Source organism: Schistocerca gregaria, chromosome 4, assembly GCF_023897955.1.
Source record: "Schistocerca gregaria isolate iqSchGreg1 chromosome 4, iqSchGreg1.2, whole genome shotgun sequence".
Classification (NCBI taxonomy): Eukaryota; Metazoa; Arthropoda; class Insecta; order Orthoptera; family Acrididae; genus Schistocerca; species Schistocerca gregaria.
In genome coordinates, this window is record NC_064923.1 from 658,928,895 (window position 1) to 658,951,185 (window position 22,291).

General features: G+C 37.4%; 1 protein-coding gene across 1 annotated transcript in view; it reads left to right on the forward strand.

Annotated features, from left to right (window-relative positions):
• Positions 1-22,291, forward strand: part of LOC126268026 (juvenile hormone esterase-like) — a 530,118-nt gene that overhangs the window by 416,395 nt on the left and 91,432 nt on the right. The window contains exons 10-11 of the mRNA XM_049973445.1: positions 7,616-7,748; positions 12,393-12,568. Coding sequence (XP_049829402.1) covers positions 7,616-7,748; positions 12,393-12,568 — 309 coding nt within the window. The remainder of the gene's footprint in view (positions 1-7,615; positions 7,749-12,392; positions 12,569-22,291) is intronic.

Below are 22,291 nucleotides of genomic sequence, written 5' to 3' on the forward strand. Positions count from 1 at the left end.
ACTATTCTAGCATCACAGAGTTGATATGCAACCACAACACTGGCCTATGAATCAAATAATGCACCATCCCAGGGACCTAAACACTGATCCCTGTGACATGTCCCTTAATAGGATTTGGCCATTAGTGCCACAAAAAATGTGCCATGTGATTTTTAACCAGCTCCACAGCCTGTCCCAGCTAGGCATCTGAACCACATTCCACCTCACTACACAATAGTTTGTGTGGCCCAACATCAAGTGGGGCTGCCGCACTTGTACACAGGCATGCATTGTGCCATGTACACATTTATCTCAGTAGACTTCTACCAGAGACAGAGAGATTCAGCTGTTTACTGCCAACGATAGGTGTAACTTCCAGGTGGGTGAAAACAACCACCATCAAGGATATCATGGCAGAGGCCACCAGCTATATCTACATAGAAAAACAGATAGTATGTTTTGGCATGCCAGGCATGATAACTACCAGCCAAGGCTATCAGTTCGAGTTGGCACTCTTCAGCATCTTGCATAACCTCTGTGAAATTCAGTGTAACCACACAGCAGTCTATCAGCCGCAGAGTGGTGTGTTAGTCAAATGCTGGCATAGGACTCTCTAAGTTACACTTAAGTGCTGTGGCAGGTTGAGGACTAAAACTTTGCTGTGGGCATTACTCAACATCTGAAACACCTTCAAGAAGAACTTACATGTCTCTTGCCAAAATACTGGTACTTCCTGCCAGTATTGTCCTACCCACACAATAACCCAAGCATATGGTCCTACTGGCACTAGTTCAACGAATGAAGGGCCACATTAGGTATATTAATGTGCCACCTCCCACTCCATACTCCACACCCATGTCTTCGTTCATAAAATGCTTTCCAATTGTGACCACGTCATGGTACAGGGTGACACAGTCTGATCAGCACTATAGCCACCATGTACAGAATCCTTCAAAGTTATTAAGAGTGTCACACATGCATTTGAAATTCTGATTAATGGCAAACCAATGAACATATCAATTAACTACCTGAAACCAGAATTGCTTCTCCAGAATATCACCTCAGTTGCCATGAATGACAACAATGACAACTGCCCAATACCCCGCCTCCCTATCATAAATATTCTCAATCTGAGAGACTTTATCCCTGATGACATCGCTGTTGAAGATGCTCTGACAGGCTAGGCAATGTTGCATGTATCTGACATCTCAACCATGTGTGCACTCTAGCTAGTGGCATTGTCTGCACCTCGATATCATCACCCTTGCACCAGATGACATCCTGACAATCACTTGTCTGAGAGAACTGCCAAACTTGCCACCTACACCACATAAGCTGGGGCAGATTCAGCTGCAGAAGCTACCATACTGCCACCACTTTCTTCTACATCTACATCTATATATATCATCCACTAGCCACCAAGTGGTGTGCGGTGGAGGGCACTATTCACACCAAAGTCCAAAGTCATCCCCCCCCCCCCCCCCTCCTCCTCTGTTCCACTCGTGGATTGCACAAGAGAAAAAAGACTGTCTGAAAGCCTCAGTACGAGCTCTAATTTCCCTTATCTTTGAATGATGATCATTGCGTGATTTGAAAGTTGGTGGTAATAATATATGCTCTACATCCTTGGCGAAGATCGGATTTTGGAATTTAGTGAGCAGCCCCTTCCATTTAGTGTGTCATCTATCTGCAAATATGTCCCACTTCAAACTTTCTATGAGATTTGCAATGCTCTCACAATGGCTAAATGTACCAGTCACGAATCTTGCCACTCTTCTTTGGACCTTCTCAATCTCGTGAATCAGACCCAACTAGTAAGGGTCTCATACAGACAAACAGTACTTTAAGAGTGGATGAACTAAAGTATTGTAAGCAATTTCCTTTGTCAAAGGACTGCATCACTTCAGGGTTCTATCAATAAACCACAATCTGAAGTTCACCTTACTCATTACTTTTGTAATCTGATCATTCCATTTGAGATCATTTGAATAGTCACAGCCAGATACTTGACAGATGTTTCCGGTTCCAAAGACTGGGCATTATTTTTACTCATACATTAATGGGGATTTTCACTCTCTTATATGCATTAGGTCACACTTACTAATACTGAGAGATAACTGCCAGTCATTAGACCACACATTTATTTCCTGCAAATCCTCATTGATTTGTTCACAACTTTCATGTGATACTAATTTCCTGTAGACTAAAACATCATCAGCAAACAATCTAGTGCTGCTGTAAATACCATCAACCAGACCATTTATGTAAACTGTAAAAAGCAGCAGACCTATTACGCTGCCCTGGGGCACACCTGATGTTATGCTTGTTTCTGTCGAAGTCCCACCATTCAGGATGACATACTGCCCTCTGTCTGTTAGAAAACTTTCTGTCCAATCGCATATGTCAATGGATAGACCATAAGTGTGCACTTTTTGGAAAAATTTTAATTTGTGGTAAGGTCTTATTGGACCAAACTGCTGAGGTCATCAGTCCCTAAGCTTACACACTACTTAATCTAACTTAAACTAACTTAACGCTAAGGACAACACACACACTCATGCCCGTGGGAGAACTCGAACCTCTGATGGGGTATCCTCTCGAATCGCAACAAGATGCCTCAGACAGCATGGCTACCCTGCACGGCGCACTTTTTGGAGCAAGTGACAGTGTGGAACTGAGTCAAACGCCTTTTGAAAGTTGAGGAATATGGCATCAGTGTGGAACTGAATCAAGCGCCTTTCAAAAGTCAAGGAATATGGCATCAACCTGGGAGTTGGAATCTAGGGACTGTTGTATATCATGCACAAAGAGAGCCAGCTGTGTCTCACATGACCACTGTTTTCCAAAACTATGCTGGTTTCTGCAGATGAGCTTGTCAGAGTCTAGAAAGGTCATTAAGTCTGAACACAAAATATGTTCCATGATTCTAGAACAAATTGATGTTAGCGAAATTGGCCAGTAATTATGTGCAGCTGATTTTCTATCCTTTTTATAGATTGCTATGACCTGGGCCTTCTTCCAGTCAGGTGGAACTTTCTGCTGTTCCAATGATCTCTGATAGATGGTGGACAAGAATGGTTCTATATTTGCAACATAATCAACATAAAATCTTATGGGGACACCGTCTGGGCCAGATGCCTTCCTGGCGTCTAAGGATCTTAACTGTTTTACAATCCCAGACATGCTAAACATTATATGAGCCATCCTTGCATTTGATCAATAATTGAAAGGGGGAATTCTCTCCTTCATTCAAAATATTCATATATTTCACAATGTTGTCATTCAAAGTTTGAGATAGTATCAGTTCTCAATGAAGACAATATTAAATGTCATTATGTGATTTAATATTCTCAGAGTTATTCCAAATTTACTGGAACTCAATGGTTAGAAATGCACGTCTTTGCAACATGGTTTGAAATGTTTAAGAAAGTAAATGCCGAGCAAGAAGCAGCAGTGTATAGCAAAACATGGAAAACCATTTACTGGTGCCAAATTAATAAAGGACTGCCTCATTGCAATAGTTGAAGAAATGTTTCTAAAGAAATATGATTTATTTAAAAACACCAGTTTGTCAGCATACACTGTGTCTCAAAGAGTAAATGATATTTTTGAAAATATAGTAAATCAGTTATCTGAGAAAATTCTGCATTTAGACTGGTTCTCTTTGGCTGTGGATGTTACAGACATTGCATAGGTCTTAATTTTTATTTGAGGAATAAATAAAAATTATAAAGTGGATGAAGACCTTCTTGATGTCCATAGCACTCACAGAATGCCCATGAGAAAAGAAATTTTTTAAGAAGTAGACAATGCTGTTCAGAAAAACATTCTTCAGAGGAAAATGTGTTGTTACTCTCAAGTAAAAGGCAGTAGAAAATGATGATGAATCAAACCTATTAATCATGCATTGCATCATTCATCAACAGTCTTTGTGGGGAAATTGCTAGGATATCTCAGAAATTGTAAAGCCAATCTTGTCAGCTGTTAATTATATAAGATCATATGATCTCAGTCACTGTCAGTTCCAGGAGTCTGTTGAAGAGATTGTAGAAAGATGGCAGTACTCTGACATAAATGTGGAAAGCTCTGACATGATTTTTGAGCTCCAAACATAATCAGAACTTTATTGAATGAAAGGAATCATCCTCTGGCTGAGCTACAAAACAATGAGTGGCAATGGAGTTTATCATCTTATACAGTTTTAACTAAACATATGAAATATGTTAATTTAAAATTATGAGGGAAAAACCAGCTATTGCCTAACTTGTACACTCATATTTTGACAAGAAATTGTTTTGTTTCTGTCTCAATTGAATGGCAAATGTTTCGTGCATTTTAATACATGCTCAGCATTCAATCAATTTCTGGCAGATTTCACAACTGACTCTTTTGATGATTCAAAAATAAATTTTGAGTCTCTTTTTTCAGATATTGGTGCAATTAAAAATTTAACACTGATATAGAAACTCTTGCCAAGAACTTCAAATGGAAGTGGTTGATTTGCAAAGAAGCAATTTTTATGAAGATAAATATTTAAATTCATCATTTCTGAAATTTTATAAGAGCCTTCCATTCACACAAAAAATGTTCAAATGTGTGAGAATTCCTAAGAGACCAAACTGCTGAATTCATGGGTCCCTAGACTTACACACTGCCTAAACTAACTTATGCTTAGAGCAACACACATACCCATGCCTGAGGAAGGATCCGAATCTCCGGAAGGAGGGGTCCATTCACACAGTTTGATCAGTTGCTAGCACTGTTTGTCCCCAAACTGCAATATATAAAAAAAAATTATGGATCTAAACTAACTGATGAGCCTTTGAAGTGGTTGATGATACTTTCAATTAATGAACTTGATCCACGACTGCAAACAATTGCAAGTGGGAAGTTACATCTGTATTTATCTCATTAACCATAGTTACAGTGGTAAAGTTGGTTATGTGAATTACCTATCTATATCTCTTAAGTAAGGTAAATTTTCAGGAAATCTCTTATACTTAATTACAATTAAAATGTGCAATTACACTATATATATATAAGTTAATGTGTGTCTGAAGTGGTCATAAAATAATCAGTTTTCATTAAGGAAACACAGGAAAAGTACGGAATAGGTCAACGAGTACCATTCTGAAAAAATAGGTGCTCAAAAAGATCTATAATACAGTATTGTAACTTTTTATGTATAGTATAGTACATCTTGTTTGAGAAGAAACTTGTCTCCAGATATTTGTTTACACCTGTGTTTCAAAATTTGTCAAAAAAGAAACATAGCATTTTTGTTGATTAAATTTGTAGCATCAATAGCTACTTCTTATTGGGCTCTTCATTAGTTCGCAACAACACATCAGAACTGAAATTCATAAACAGATGCTGCAAGGGAAAGGGTACCATGTGCTGGCAAAGAAACAATTTTTCATCATTACAGAGTATTTACAACATCATCATGGAAGCCCGAGTAGTTGTGCGGGTGACAACAATTGCAGCATGAGGTGCATTGCTATCGGTACAGCTCACTGAATACAGCATTGACAGAGCTTCTACTTGACACAGCAGTGGTTTATATGAGAATACATGGTTTAATGTTCATTTATAGTAGCCAAAGAGACTGGTCCAGGCCACAAGATGGATTCTGTAGTGGTTATTAAATACTGAAAAAAGTAATAGTAAACAAACGTTTTATGCAAAACATTATTTGTTAAGCTGACTAGTTTCTTACACATTCTGCTTTTCATTGTGTGAATGGCTCATTGTACGAGGTGCTCAATAAGCAAGATTTGACTGCAATAAAAAGAAAATTTTGGTACGCTGGATCCTATGCATGTTTGACCTGTTACCACAGGCCAGATTGATGGTGTTCACAGCCATTGTTGTCCAATGGGCTGTAGTTTGGAGACCCCTGGGTTAATTGATTGTTCTGTTGCATTTAACTTTTCTTCATTTTGGATCCTATCAGTGTCAAAATATTTTCCACATTTTATATTCTCGTGTCTGCTGCCACAAACACCTCCTCTTTTCTGGTTTTTCTATCTATTACTCCTATGTCTGACACCTCTTCACTCTCCTCCAGTATAGTGTCTAATTTTGGGTCTAAGATCATCATTTCACCTAAACTTATCATACTACACAATTACATGAGAGACTAACATTTAAAAAAGAATTTCTACTTATCTTAATGTGTCCATATGCACTGCTGTTGTTAACCAGGTGAGTTCATTTACTGGTGCTTCCATTAATATATTACATGTCCTATGTTTGAAAACTCATTTTCCATTTTTTGACACAGTATTGTTACTTTCATAACTTTTACTCCTGTGGCATTATATTATGTTAATGCACCTATTTATAAAAACCCCACCCTTTAAAATGCCTTAAGTTTTCAGTTATAAAAGAATTTACTAAAAAATTATGTCACTGAGAACCTCATGTACTCTTCAGTGTTGTTTTTAATCAGTACTGGAGGACTGATGAAGAAATGTTAGTGTTCACATATCAGTTACCTTAAAAAATCCTCTTCTAATTAACTTCAGTGATGTAGTTCATTCTACCTTTCTTCTTAATAGTGGCTGTATTGTCTAGGACAGAGACAAAGTGCATCTGGTTGCTCAAAAGTTCCATTTGTTCTTTTGCCTATAAGTCTGTTGTCCTCTGTCCACATTAGTATCTGCCTTATTTGTGTGTGAAGTAATAGTTTAAACATATATTAGCAGAAATCTGCCTGAGTAAGTTCTTCACTTGATCCCTCTGTTACATATTACCACTTCCCAATGGTTATACATTGTCCATACTCCTTATTGGCCCATATATTTTCATACCTTGTCCAACTCAGCCTGAGTAGCTGCAATCTCCTCTTCCTGTTCCATTATCTTCATATATCTAAATGAGCAAGGTGGCACAGTAGTAAGCACATTGGACTCGCTTTCGGGAGGACAATGACTCAAACCTGTGTCCAGCCATCCTGATATACATTTTCTATTATTTCCCTAAATCACTTCGGGCAAATGCTGGCATGGCCAGCTACCTTCCCCATCCTTCTCTGATCCAAAGGAACTGATAGCCATCCTGTTTGGTCCAACCAACCAACCAGTCCTATATCTACTGTAAATTTTTCATAACAACAGAGGAAACTCATTTACTTCTTAGATGCCTACATCACTATAGTTATGCCAGTAGAAAAAGATTGACATAACTCTTCCAGATATAACAATGTTACAGCTTATTGGCCAGTTTTCACTTACATTAAGCAATATTAATTTAGCAATAATATGGTAATAGATTGCCAAATTAAATGGGTAACTCTTTCACAGAAATTAAACCTGTAAGAAAGCATACATAAACAAAGAACAAAACTTCACATTACCACTTGTAAATATATAATAGGAAGCAACGAGATAAGACCTACTCAGTTTTACTAAAATAAAAAACAATTGGTCATTATTGTCTGTTTATAAGGATCTCAGTACTGTGTGTCCACAGAAAAAACAATGTGTCTACTCTAATTTAATCAGGGAAGTCAACAATATAAGTGCAGTCTAATAAGCATCTATTTCTGTGATATTCAGAAATATAAGTTACCAAACACATCTAGCTAGACATAACAAAATAAGTAATTTTGACTTGCAACTGTTGTTTTTAGGAGTATGCCATTGCGATGATCTACTGTACCTGTTTTCTACTCCAGCATTGTTTCCATCTCTATCAAATGACAGCTTTGATTGGAATGTTATCAATGCAATGACACATTTATGGACACAGTTTGCAGCTTTTGGGTAAATATCATATTAAAAATGTTTTATGCTGGTTGTAAAATGTTAATACTAAAATTTATTTATCCTTTAATCATTTTGCACAGAGATATTGGTACGTTAATTCTAAAGACAGATATAGTACATGTAATCTAACTAATATGATGTGAAACTAGTTTGTGTGCCTTAGTTATGTACAAAAAATGTTTATTTGTTTTTTATTCAAACATGCATTCTATGTTTGTTCATTTGACACATTCCACATCATAAAATTTATCATGAATATGGTATTGGGAACATGTGTCTAACTAACCCTCAACAGAACTCACTCACCACACCGAAACAGGCATCAAAACACTCATGTCAGTTCACACATTCAGCTCCAATCACATAATCATTATTTCTCTTCACCAGTATCTACTTCTTCACATAATGCACTAAAGGTATATACGTTGACATAACATGACTTCCTGTACATGATCTTACTATTGACTTCTCTATGAAAATCAATCTCACATCTAATTTTATACCTGTCAAATTGGCTGATAGTCTAGTGAGCATACAGGCCAGTTTCTTTTCCCCCAAACAGTGAATTCTGCTATCTCCAAATGTTCTCTTAAGAAGGTCTGTGATTATCTGTGTGGATTGAGCAAGACATCTCTCATATCAATATGATATGGATTGCCTTATATTCACTGGGATGTCTTACTTAACTTTGGTAGCATATCTCTTGGGAACTGTACATATTTGTGGCCATTATCTATTCAACCAGTATGAATTTTCAACTGACCAGTAGTGCATATTGTGAAGATTGGTTTGCCCATTGTTAGCAAATGATGCATTACCTGTAAGCCAAAACTTGTAAGAAATACCACATCAAACTTCCTGACAGATTTAAACTGTGTGCCAGACTGAGACTCGAACTTGGAACCTTTGCCTTGTTCTAGCAACTGAGCTACCCAAGCACAACTCACGACCCATCCTTACAGTTTCAATTCTGCCAGTACCTCGTCTCCTACCTTCCAAACTTCACAGAAGCTCTTCTGCGAGGTTCACAGAAGAGCTTCTATGATGTTTGGAAGAGGAGATGAGGTACTGGCAGAATTGAAGCTGTGAGGACGGGTCGTGAGTCGTGCTTGGGTAGTTCAGTTGGTAGAGCACTTGCCCACAAAAGGCAAAGGTCCTGAGTTCGAGTCTCAGTCCAGCACACAGTTTTAATCTATCAGGAAGTTTCATATCAGCACACACTCCACTGCAGAGTGAAAATCTCATTCTGAATACCACATCAATTTGCAGATTTCAGACACACCATCTAGAAAAATGTTACCAATTTTCAAAGTTCTCCATGAAGCTGTTGATGTAGCAAAATGTTGAAAGCTGGTGCAAAATATTGAAAGATAGCTCCTTTGGCTGAACCCATTCCTATGTGTAAAGTGCATTGTAGTAACATATGGATTGTGGATTACTGCTGCTAAAAAGCTGCATGTCCTGCATCAGTTGCTATTCCTTAACTTTGTCATATTTTATTCTTCACGCTTTCAGTTTCTTTAGATTTTTGTTAAAGAGCTTGACATAATCAAGAACCCACTTGGCCTACAATCGTGTAGCTGCTCTGACATTTTGGTAATATTCACCACTATAAATGTAAACCATATCAAATTTCTTGACAGTCATATATTTGTGAAAGTATGATTAGGTGCATAAGCAAGTTGTCCGAGTGCTATAACAGCAGTGCACTGGTTAACAAATGAACCATACTTGAGTTAAGTTTTTGCATCTATTTAGTACAGTAGTGCCTGTTCTCCTGTTGGTGAGGCAGTGGTTACCAGCACTATTATCTGGTTACTACTTGATAAAGTTCCACATATGTTGCATCACTGAAACCATCTTTATACACTTCTGCTGTCACGTAAAGAGGTATATTTACTTTAATAAAGACCAAAGTTGATTTCATAATTAAAATTACTTACAGAAATCAAGCCTTCATCACACTGTTGACTGTAACACGGCAAAAACCACACCTCATTGTATTTACTTATTTTGGATATATGAAGGCTTTTAATTGTGGCCACACTATGATAGAGATGCAATCCAGTGGAATCAAACAATGTTGTTTATACCACGTGCTTGTCACATACACCTACCTTGCCTCAGTGCAAATGTAAACTCACTTCTTCCATCATATGAATGATGTGGAAGTCTCTTTCTGTTTTATTTATATGAATGAGTAATTATTACAAGTAGTGTCATTTAGCAGACAATGTATTATAGTGCTGTCACAGTGTTTTCAAAACAAGAATAATGGAGTTGGTAAAAACTGAACATGCCGGAGGATATCAGGGCCTTCAGGAGGTTTACATGGAATATACATTATGTTACAGAAAGGTGAGTAAAAGCTTTCTACAACGGGTGCTACAATATGGCAGATATTCATCAGATAGGTCACCCCAGTCTCAGAGAAGAAAAAGTGTCTGTTAATTTGTGAGATTGCCCAAGAGACAAGATTACCATACTCCTGGGTACGATTTAATTATGGTAACTGAATTTTTGATGAAATCATTTGTCTAAGTGGGACGGGGGCTGGGGAGAGGGGGGGGGGGGGGGGGGGGCGGGCATGTATGGTTTTTTATATCACTTCAGAACTGTGTTGTGTATTCCCATGTATGCATCAATGATGTGAACAGCAAACAAATAAATAGTATTACTTAAGAGAGCACAAGTAATGTGCGGATTTATTGTGCTATTCATATTCCTCCCCCCTTGGTAGTGCAAGTTATATAAAATATGTTGGTGTTGCTAGGGTTACTATACGCCACCTGCTCACAAACTATGTTTGATTCCCTCCTTCCATTTTCTGTAAACATACTTCATGACCAATGTCAGTTTGTTTCTATAGCAGTGTGTGTGCAGTATCATTCTTTTCATTTACAATTTATCCCCAATATCCTCTTTGCATTTGATTTTCTGTCACTCCCTGTTGGACTTTGGTTACACTTTCACTTTATTTGTTTGTATTTCAGTTCTAAAATTTTGAGTTATACGTGTTGTGCACCATATTAGTAGTAGCATACCAAAATTTGAATTTTTGCTATCAATCAGTTGTCTGCATGAGCTAAAAAAACGTGCTTTGCGTCTTTCTTGATCCAGTTTGACTTACCTTAACCATATATACTTTCCCCAATTTGTTTCCTGTTCCTCATCGTTATCCTGATGATGACAACTTTTCACATTCCTGTCATTTAAAAAACTAGTGTTCTTTACCTCAGAGTCTGAATTCCAAGTAGCACAGAAACTTAAAAAAAAAAGCTTTTATTTACTGACAATGACAGCAAAACAAGCATCTTTTTTCAGATTTGTAGGAAACAGATTCTCATCAATCAATCAGTGCATAGCTCTTGGAATTAAAACATTGTGTAGAGCTGCTGATGTTCTGTGTACAGCAATTTTATTTCTAATTTTACTCTACCAGAAATCTGTAAAATAACAATCACTATTTTTGTCAACACCCGTACACTTGCTCAGATAACAGCATCAATTCTAGAAGTAGCCGATTTTTGTGATAATTCAACAGATATTTCTGTTTCAATATGTGAAAACAAATAAAGGCTGATATGTGGCTAGTTTTAATTTGAGAAGAAACTTCTGAGAATGTTCATTTGGACTGCAGTATTCTATGGCATTGAGATGTGGACTGTGGGAAAGCCATAACAGAAGAGAACCTAAACATTTGAGGTGTGATTCTACAGAAAAAATTTGAAAATTAGGTGGACTGATAAGGTAAGTAATGAAGAAGTTGTCCACTGAATCAGCAAGAGAAGGAATATATGGAAAACACAGACAAGAAGAAGGGACAGGATGATAGTACATACGTTACTAACTTCCTTGGCAATAGAGGGAACAGTAGAGGGTAAAAACTTTGGAAGAAGACAGAGATTGGAATGCATCCAGCAAATAATTGAGGATGTAGTTTGAAAGTATTTTGCTGAGATCAAAAGATTGGCACAGGAGAGGAACTCATGGCAGGTTGCATCAAACCAGTCAGAAAACTGATGAATCAAGAAAAAAAGTGTGGCTAGTCTAACTATAACCCTTGAAGCAAAAATCAGCTGTGTCATCTGAATGGCCAAATTACCAAACTGTCCATATTATAGACATGCTGTATTTTTAAATAATCTGAATGCAGCTGCATACAACTTGCAGTGGAATATGTTAAGCTCTTTAACAAATATACGTAATGATAGGTAACACCCTTTACAGGAAATATGAGTTATGAAACACTTGACTGTTTCCCCATCTCCAGAAGATGATGTAACTCTTTGTATCCATCTAATCTTCCAGTGCCTAATAAAGTGGCTGCTAACACAATTAAAGAAATAATCACTTGCCACAATAGCATGTATGAGTCATAACTGGGATGAAATGAAGGAATTATGAATTAGTATTCAGTGAACACAGTGTGTCATAATTACTCCATGTATTACTGAAGGGTAGAACATGGCAGTTAAAAGGTTAAAAAAAGAGCACATTTCATTTGATGAATAACTAAAGTAGCTGTCAGAAACCTAGGGTACATATGGTGAATAGTAGATACTAACAACCAATGGTCTCAGTCTAATGGAACAGAGACATTGTACAGAGTGGCACTTAAGATGGGGAAATGTGTTTCAGGCACCCAGCACCACTGCAGCCTAGTGTCCTCCACAGTTTGCAGTCCCCACATCAGTATGAGATTTGCTGGCAAGATGTTGCTGATATTGTATGGCCCCAAGCTGGACTTGGAGGAGACTGTGCTTCAGGAGACTCAGCTGATGTACCATTCCTACAAATTTCTGGAAATGGAATATGTAAGTAGAAATATGAACAACATTATAAAAAAAACTCACACACATTCATAAGTTGAGGTGTACACTGATTTTTACATTGAGAATATGTACATTATCAAGAAAGTGGTGTTCTGATTTATCTCTAGATGAAGCAAAATGTGCATTATTCAGGTGATTGAATGGAATCAACAGGCATCATTTCACAAATTGACATTAGTAATCCATACAGAATAGATGTATGCTTACATAGATTACATATAAGAGAAAACTGTACATTCTTGGTTTTAAGAACAAATACTCATCTTTAACAGTGGTTTTTAGCTCACACAGAAACACTGAAATGCGAGTTGTTGCAGAATTTTTTGTCTGTTGGACAGTCTGTTTATAATATATGAGATAGCTTAGTAGAAGCTTAACTAACAAAAACTAAAAGATGGTTAATTGTGGATGGTTGATGTATACCTACTGAGAAAACAGATTTACATTCCAGACTTATCAACTTAAAACAAAGGTTATTTCATAAGAGGAAAAGCTGTCAAGATGAGAAAGAAAGAGAAAGTTACAGACCAAAGAGAAAGGAAAAATTGGTTTCATAAGGACAGATAATTTTTCACTAACACTCAAGTATAGTAGGTGAAACTAATTCTACACTGCTACTGATAAGTTGTAGACAGTGAAATTTAACAATGAAAGCTAAAAGCAGAAAATAAATCACACATTGGGAGCAAAAGGTAAAATAAATAAAAAAATGAAGAACAAACATACATAATGTCATGTTTTTTTCCGAGCTCTGCCCTCAAGACACAAAAATGAAGGGGACTAATGGGACGCCGTCAGTCAATAAGACCAGCTCAAGTCAAAACAGTGTGAGCATTAACATTTAAGAATCATCTGTAAAAGCAATTTTATCTTTGTACCTTTGTGTTTGCTAGTTGAGACTGGTTGCATGTTTGTGTTGTACTGTGAAGTTTAAAAATGTGTTCATTTAATCTGCATTAATTATGAAAATAAAGTGTACAGTGCATTCACATCCAGTGTACATCCTTTTATTGAAGGGGAAATTTTAAATTTCCCACATGATTGTGATCAGTGTATAATACCATTAATTAACAGAACCTGAAACACTTTTTTAGCAATTTTTAATTATGTGGGTTCAGTCTGTGAGCCTTAGTGTATACTGGTGGACCACTGGACATAGTGATTTACTGCTCCACTTCACTTCAATCCCTTTGGTACTATGGTTAGTTTTGTTAGTGCAGGATCCGTTTTTAAAAGTTTGGAAAACTGGCGTGTTGCGCAGAGTGCCTCTTTAGTATTCACAGTGGTTACCTCTGCCAAAATTTTTTATTTGATGGTGTCCAGTCCAAGCTACCAGAAATGGCAGTCATGAGTGTGTGAAGTGTGCTTGCTTGTGTTAATGAATGTGGGTATGTTTCCTTTTCTGGAAAAGGCTTTGGCCAAATGATAATGTGTAAGTGTGTTTTCATTGTGCCTGTCTGCCACTTAACGTGTCATCTGACAGTCTATCTTTTCCTTATATTATTGGTACAATGAATGGCAATTCAAATTGCATTCGAGCCATATATCATAGTTTAACAGCTTCGATTGGTAAGTTAAGTTTTTATCTTTGACCCATTTACAACACATACTGAAGTCAGAGAGTTCAATTTTCTTGCCTTTTGAAACTGGTATAACAGACAAATCTGCACTGTTATCTACCATAAAATGTCTGCCAGTATTTCAATCTTTGGCAAACAGGTGACACTGGCAGCTTGATTGATTGACTGATTTATTTATTCATCCATAGAACAATATACATTGTATGGATGTCATCAAACATTTGTATAATATTTCTTATTAAAATGAACATTCCTCTTAAAGTATTTATAGCTCCTATACTTACCATATTTACTCGAATCTAAGCTACACTCGAATTTAAGCAGCACCTGAAATTTAAGACTCGAAATTCAAGGGGAGAGAAAAGTTTTAGACCGCCCCTCCAAATCCAAAGAAAGTTGGTCCATTGTAACATGAGACAGGTCGAATGGATGAAGATACAGCTGCAGTAGTTTGGTTTGAGTCATAAGCTTAGCAGTTAAGCTTTGCCAGGTAGCCATTGCTATGTGTCAGGACTCCATCCATATGTGTATGGGTTCCCTTCCTCTTTCTCGTGCTTCATCTGGTTTGAATCGATTGCTTATTTTGCTCTGATCTGATAAGTGCTGTTCTCTTTGTTACAGGTGTTTACGTCACTCTAAGCTGACAATGCATTACTGTACTGTGTCATGCATGTTTGTCGCATTCTGATAATGAGTGTTTACGACCTGTCATCGCTTGCGCAATGGCTTGCTTTTGTGCGCGCTACCCGCTACTGCCGCTTACAATTAAAAAAAAAAAAAAATAATAAAAGAGAGAGATAGAGAGAGAGGAATTGTCTCATTGGTGAAACAATGGCAATAGACTGCTATTTGTTGTTACTTACACTGCTAATTTCTTTGATAATGATCAACAAGAACCAAATAATGACTGCATACAATAGAAGGTGTTCTGAACGAGAGTTTAGTGAAAATGTTTCTCCGTTTGAAAATCTTTGCAGACACCTCTTTAGTATATTACATTCTGCATGGAAATTAGTCATCTTAGATTTTAAAATCTAGTTAGTTGCCGTGCTTCATTCCTGACTGTATCACTATTCAGCATAAGAATAATACGAATACAAATGTGGCACGATATGTATATTCTTCCGTGTTTGCTTTTGTCTCACTCTTGTTTCATAGTTTATTAGGCAGACAGGATTTAAATAAGATAGCAGCAAACATGAAAGAGTACATGCTATAATGTTTACATTCATATTATCCTTATGGTGAAGAGAATATGCATGTGATTCACAATTCATAAAAGTTCCTATTAGCAACCATCTCTTGTCACAGGTAGAAAAAAATTCAGTACATAGGAGTTGGCCATATTGACATACATTCCAAACAGCATTGCCAGTCGGATTTTTGTAGTAGATTTTTAGTGATGACTTCAAATGCAGAGTGTGTTGTTGTTGTCTTCAGTCCGTAGTCTGGTTTGATGCAGCTCTCCACACTTTTCTATCCTGTGCAGTGCAGAGTAGCTATGAAAATAACTTAGAAATTAAAGGCTGAAATGTAAAACAAAATTTTATTAGGTTTGTAATACATCTTATATGAAATTTTTAAAATATCAGTCACGATTCTGAATCACTATCACTTGATTCTTTGTTTCTCATTTATTTATACAGAGAATCATCCTCCATACCATCTAGTGCATTGGATATTGAATATTTTTTAAATGCTTATTGCACAGTCTAATTTGGAACACACTTCCATGCATCATAAATCCAATGGCACACTTGCGGCAAACTTGCACATTTTACATATCCTGTTAGAGTCAGTTGTGTACCGCTTTTCCAAACCCAGTCTGTGTACATGCGTTTAAGCTTGCCCTTAAATGGTTTATTGAAACAGACATCAAGTGATTGCAGAATTGATGTCATATTGCCTGGAATTACTGCCAAGTCCATTTTGCTTTCCTCTAATTTTTGTTTTATTGCAGGTGTTGTATGGCCTGCGTCTGCATCTAATACCAACAGACTGCATAAACCAAGCATTGTGCCAGGACAATGATTCCACACATGGCTAATCCCACCCAAAACCGAAAACCACCCACTTTCGTTTGCTCGTACAATTAGAGTTTTTGGAAACACTTCCAATTTCAGTAAAGTCTTCTGCTTGAAAACTATAAATGGGGGTAATTTATGTCCATCTGCTGTGCTAGCAAGAATGACAGACATCCGCTGTTTTTCACCTCCTGATGTAAGAACAGTTATGTCTTTCTTTCCTTTGGCATCAACCGTATAATTTGACGGCATATCCTATCTGACCAAGAAGGTATTGCTTTTCTGTGCGCCGCCTAATTACGAAGTGCTGAAATTCCACAAGTTTTGCTTCCTAATTTTTCGGCAGCTTCTGTGCAACTGAAGTTCACCTCCGAAGTGAAAAACCCCAGCACTTCATAAACAGTTCAATTCAGGGGCGACTAGCATTAAAATTTTCGATTTTTTGCTGTCAAGTAATTTCAAGTGCCTTAATTTTTAAAATTTATGCATTCACAGGCAGGAATTTCTGACGCTGTCCCTTAACAAATTCATTTAAAATCGCTTCTAGTTCATGGTATCAGCCGCACTTTGGCCCACTAAATGCTTTCTTGCTACTTGAACATTCAAGTAATTTGTCTCTCTGTAGTCGCCATTGCCTGCATTGCCCTCATCAATCCCGTATTGCAGACCTGCAGCACAATTAGAACTTTGTTCCACAAAAGAAATAACTCCCCTCTTGAATTTGGCATTATGATGAAAGTGCTTCATTACTAACACCAACAAGCATTTCAAAAAATTCCACAAAGCAGTAGGTGCCGTTACGTGAAATCTTAATGAGCCCCAACATATCAACTCATCAACAATCCTTAAGCCATGTGTAAAGAAATTTATTTTTGTTGCTATGAATATTTGAAAGGCTGCTACATTCAAAGATGAACAATATAGAATTTCTATTTACTTCATTGGATAATGCTCACTTTGCACTCGATTCTAACCCGCAGCCGGTTTTTTTGGATTGCAAAAACTGGAAAAAAGTGTGACTTAGATTCGAGTAAATATGATAGTTCTACTTTTCTAATCATATTACAAAACTGTTACACAGTACAGTTTTTATGAACATTAAGTTACAATCTATAATTATCGGATGCTCAATTTGTCTGGTAACTGCCTGCCTGAGGAATTGCAGGCCAGCCACGGAAGCTGCAGCTGCCAGTCAAATGGGTCTTGTGGGACCATACTATACCCCCCCCCCCCCTCCCTTTTTTGTGCCTATTAGCGCGAAGGCCATACAGACATACACACCTTGTCAGCTAGTGTCATTTGAGTAGCGAAACAGGCATCACAAGTGTAACAGAGAAGTTTGCGAACATAACAATGGCAAGAGCAAATTATTCAATTCCACAATGAGTATTTATTTATGATTTTTATGTGACTACGGCATCTGCTCATACTGTTTGGAAATTGTTTGAACAGAAGTTTCCAGATGTTCAAGTTCAAAGTCATGATGCAGTTCACAAATTAGTGAAAAAATTTTGGGAAATGGAAGTTGTGTTCAACACAAGAAGCATAAACAGTGCTCACAGAAACTCGTCTCAATGGCATTGCATACTGTCTCTTAGATGTCTTTCACAGCAAACACAAATATTGTGCACCTCTGTAAAAAGAGGTGCTAAGCTGCTTGGGCTAAGGCCCTATAAAGTATCAGTAGTACACGAACTTCAACCTGATGGTCCTCCACACAGGGTTACGTTTTGCGAATGGGTTTCAAAACAAGTGCATGACAGTGAAGTGGGTCCTTACTTCATTCTGTTTTCAGACGAGACTTAATTCCATTTATATGGGTATGTTAATTCCCAAAACTGTCGGCTTTGGAGAGCATATAGACCTATCGTGCTTCTACATCTACATCTACATCTACATCCATACTCCGCAAGCCACCTGACGGTGTGTGGCGGAGGGTACCCTGAGTACCTCTATCGGTTCTCCCTTCTATTCCAGTCTCGTATTGTACGCGGAAAGAAGGATTGTTGGTATGCTTCTGTGTTGGCTCTAATCTCTCTGATTTTATCCTCATGGTTTCTTCATGAGATATACATAGGAGGGAGCAATATACTGCTTGACTCTTCGGTTAAGGTATGTCCTCAAAACTTTAACAAAAACCCGTACCGAGCTACTGAGCGTCTCTCATGCAGAGTCTTCCACTGGAGTTTATCTATCATCTCCGTAACGCTCTCACGATCCTGTAACGAAGCGCGCTGCTCCCCATTGGATCTTGTCTATTTCTTCTATCAACCCTATCTGGTACGGATCCCACACTGCTGAGCAGTGTTCAAGCAGTGGGCGAACAAGCATACTGTAACCTACTTCTTTTGTTTTCGGATTGCTTTTCCTTAGGATTCTTCGTGTGGAACCCCTTCATGATCAGAAAATAGAGGTTTGGTGTGCAGTATTTGTGACAGAATAATAGGCCCAATTTTTTTTAATGACACAGTTACAAGTGAATGATATGTGCAAATCATTTTGTGACTGTTTTTTAATGAACTGAGTAAAATAAAATGAAGCTTTCCATTTTTTTTTCAACAGGATTTGGCAAGGGCTCATATAGCCAGTGTTTCTTCACATGCAGTTTATGATGTGTTCAATGAAAGATTAGTAACAATATCTGGCCCACTAGAAGTCCTGATTTAACTCTTAACTCTGTGTGATTTTTATTTGTGGGGTGCACTGAAGGACAAAGTGTACACAACAAATCCTCACATGATAGAGGATCTCAAGGATAATATCCATGAATCAATTAATTCAATATCTCAGAGAAAATTACGTTGTGTGATTAATAATTTCTTGATTAGGGGTGTCAAAAATGCATGGAAAATAATGCTAGGCAGTTTTTGCATCTCCTTCCATGACATGGGTGAATATAAAATTTATTTGCTTATATTTTAAATCTAGTCATGTCATAACACATCAGTAGATGGGCTACACAGCATCTGATCACTGGGCAATGGAGCGCCCACTGCCTGGCATCCACTGCACCCCACAGGTGGTCATAATATAAATGGAACACCCTGTATTTTAAATATTCATTTACAGTCTAGCAGCTATTATTCAGTAAATATTTTTTTAAGCTTTGGCTAAAGTTGTGGGGACCATTTGCATCTTTTATTTCTTGTGGAAGTGTATTGTGCAATTGTATTCCATAGTATAATACACTATTTTGGGTTTTTTACTTGTCTCTTCTGTTTAGATGCAATCACTGTCTGGATTTGTTTCCATTGTCATGTATTTTTCTGTTTTTGGTCCACAGATTAAGATTTTTTCTTATATACATTATGTTGTGATAGATGTATTCACATGGACAGAATTTCCAGCTTTTTGAATAATTCTTTACGGTGTGCCCTGTTGCAACTATTTGTTACTATTCGTACAGCTCATTTCTGTATCTTGAAAATAAACTGTATGTTCCCAGCACTTATTCCCCAAATCATTATACCATAACTGAGGATTGAGTGCATATATCCAAAGTAGGCTATTTTGAGGCTTGAAATGCAGGGCAGAGCATGCTGAGGATCACTTCTTTGCCAAAATTCACATATGTTCTGTCAATTATGATTGACAAATCTCCATTCCTCCCCAAAAATTTTGTTTCAGATATGAAGTCTAGTACATCATTATTTACTCTCAATATAGTGTCATTGGGCTTTTTATACAGTCTGCCTTTTCACATTTAAAGTTACTCTATTCTTTAATGACCAGTTGTCCATGTCTCTGAGATCTTCATTGGATTTTTCTGCTAATACAACTGAACTGTTTCTGTAATCATTACAGCATTGTCATTGGCAAATAGTATTTTTTCTCTACACCTGACACTCTGAGAAATCATTTATGTATATATGGTAAAGGATTGGACCCAATACACTTCCCTGGGGGACACCATTATTAATGTATTTTGGATCTGATAAGTGTCCTACTACCATTATTTTGGAAACAGGTGAGATTTCAATCCTTTACACACAGCTTTTCAAGTATGACTTAAATCTTTTTTGTGTCATACACCTTATTCCTAATATTTCTACACTGAAGCACCAAAGAAGCTGGTTTAGCCATGCGAATTCAAATACAAAGGCATGTAAACAGGAAGACTATGGTGCTGCAGTCAGAAACACCTATATAAGACAACAAGTGTCTAGCACAGTTGTTAGATTAGTTACTGCTGCTACAATGGCAGGTTCTCAAGATTTAAGTGAGTTTGAAAGTGGTGTTACAGTCGGTGCATGACTTATGGGACACACTATCAATGGGACACAGCATCCCCGAGGTAGTGATAAAGTGGGGAATTTCCCTTACAAACATTTCATGAGAGTACCTTGAACATCAGGAATCCGGTGAAACATCAGATCTCCAACATCATTGCAGCTGGAAAAAGATCCTAAAAGAACAGCATCAACGACAACTGAAGAGAATCATTCACCATGAAAGAAGTGCAACCCTTCCGCAAATTGCTGCAGATTTCAATGCTGGGCCATCAAGTGCCAGCACTCAAACTATCCAACAAAATATTATCGATATGGGCTTTCGGAGCTGAAGGCCCACTTGTGTATCCTTGATGACTTTATGACACAAAGCTTTACACCTTGTCAGGGCCTGTCAACATCAAATGTTGACTATTGATGACTGGAAACATGTTGCCTGGTTGGATAAGTCTCATTTTCAGATGCCCTTAATAGGTCTGGTAGGTTCTAAAATTTAAAAAGGGAACTGGATAGGTTAAAGTTAGATATAGTGGGAATTAGTGAAGTTTGGTGGCAGGAGCAACAAAATTTTCAGTCAGGTGACTACAGGGTTATAAATATAAAATCAAATAGGGGTAATGCAGGAGTAGGTTTAATAATGAATAAAAAAAATAGGAGTGCTGGTAAGCTACTACAAACAGCATAGTGTTGTGGCCAAGGTAAATACGAAGCCCACATCTACCACAGTAGTACAAATTTATATGCCAACTAGCTCCACAGATGATGAAGACATTGATTAAATATATGATAAGGTAAAAGAAATTATTCAGATACTGAAGGGAGATGAAAATTTAATAGTCATTGGTGACTGGATTTTGGTAGTAGGAAAAGGGAGAGAAGGAAACACAGTAGGTGAATATGGAATGGATGTAAGGAATGAAAGAGGAAGCCACCACGAAGAATTTTGCACACTAAAACTTGGTTACAAATCATGAAAGAAGTTTGTATTCATGGGAGAGTCCTGGAGATACTGGAAGGTTTCAGATAGATTATATAATTGTAAGGCAGAGATTTAGGAACCAGGTTTTAAATTGTAAAACATTTCCAGGGGCAGATGTGGACTCTGACCACAATGTATTGGTTATGAACTGTAGATTAAAACTGAAGAAACTGCAAAAAGGAGAGCTTTGCGAGATGAAGTAGTGAAGACAGCAGAGGATCATATAGATAAAAAGACATGGGCTAGTAGAAACCCTTGGGTAACTGAAGAAATATTGAATTTAATTGATGAAAGGAGAAAACATAAAAATGCAGTAAATGGAGCAGACAAAAACGAATACAAATGTCTCAAAAATGATATCGACAGGAAGTGCAAAATGACTAAGCAGGGATGGCTAGAGGACAAATGTAAGGATGTAGAGGCATGTATCACTAGGGATAAGATAGATACTGCCTACAGAAAACTTAAAGAGACCTTTGGAGAAAACAGAACCACTTGTATGAATATCAGGAGCTCAGATGGAAACACAGTTCTAAGCAAGGAAGGGAAAGCAGAAAGGTGGAAGGAGTATATAGAGGGTCTATACAAGGGCGATGTACTTGAGGACAATATTATGGAAATGGAAGAGCATTTAGATGAAGATGAAATGGGAGATATGATACTGTGAGAAGAGTTTGACAGAGCACTGAAACAAGGCCCCAGGAGTAGAAAACATCCCATTAGAACTACTTATAGCCTTGGGAGAGCCAGCCCTGACAAAACTCTACCGTCTGGTGAGCAAGATATATAAGACCAGCGAAATGCCCACAGACTTCAATAAGAATATTATAATTCCAATCCCAAAGAAAGCAGGTGTTCCCAGATGTGTAAATTACCTACCAAACTATCAGTTT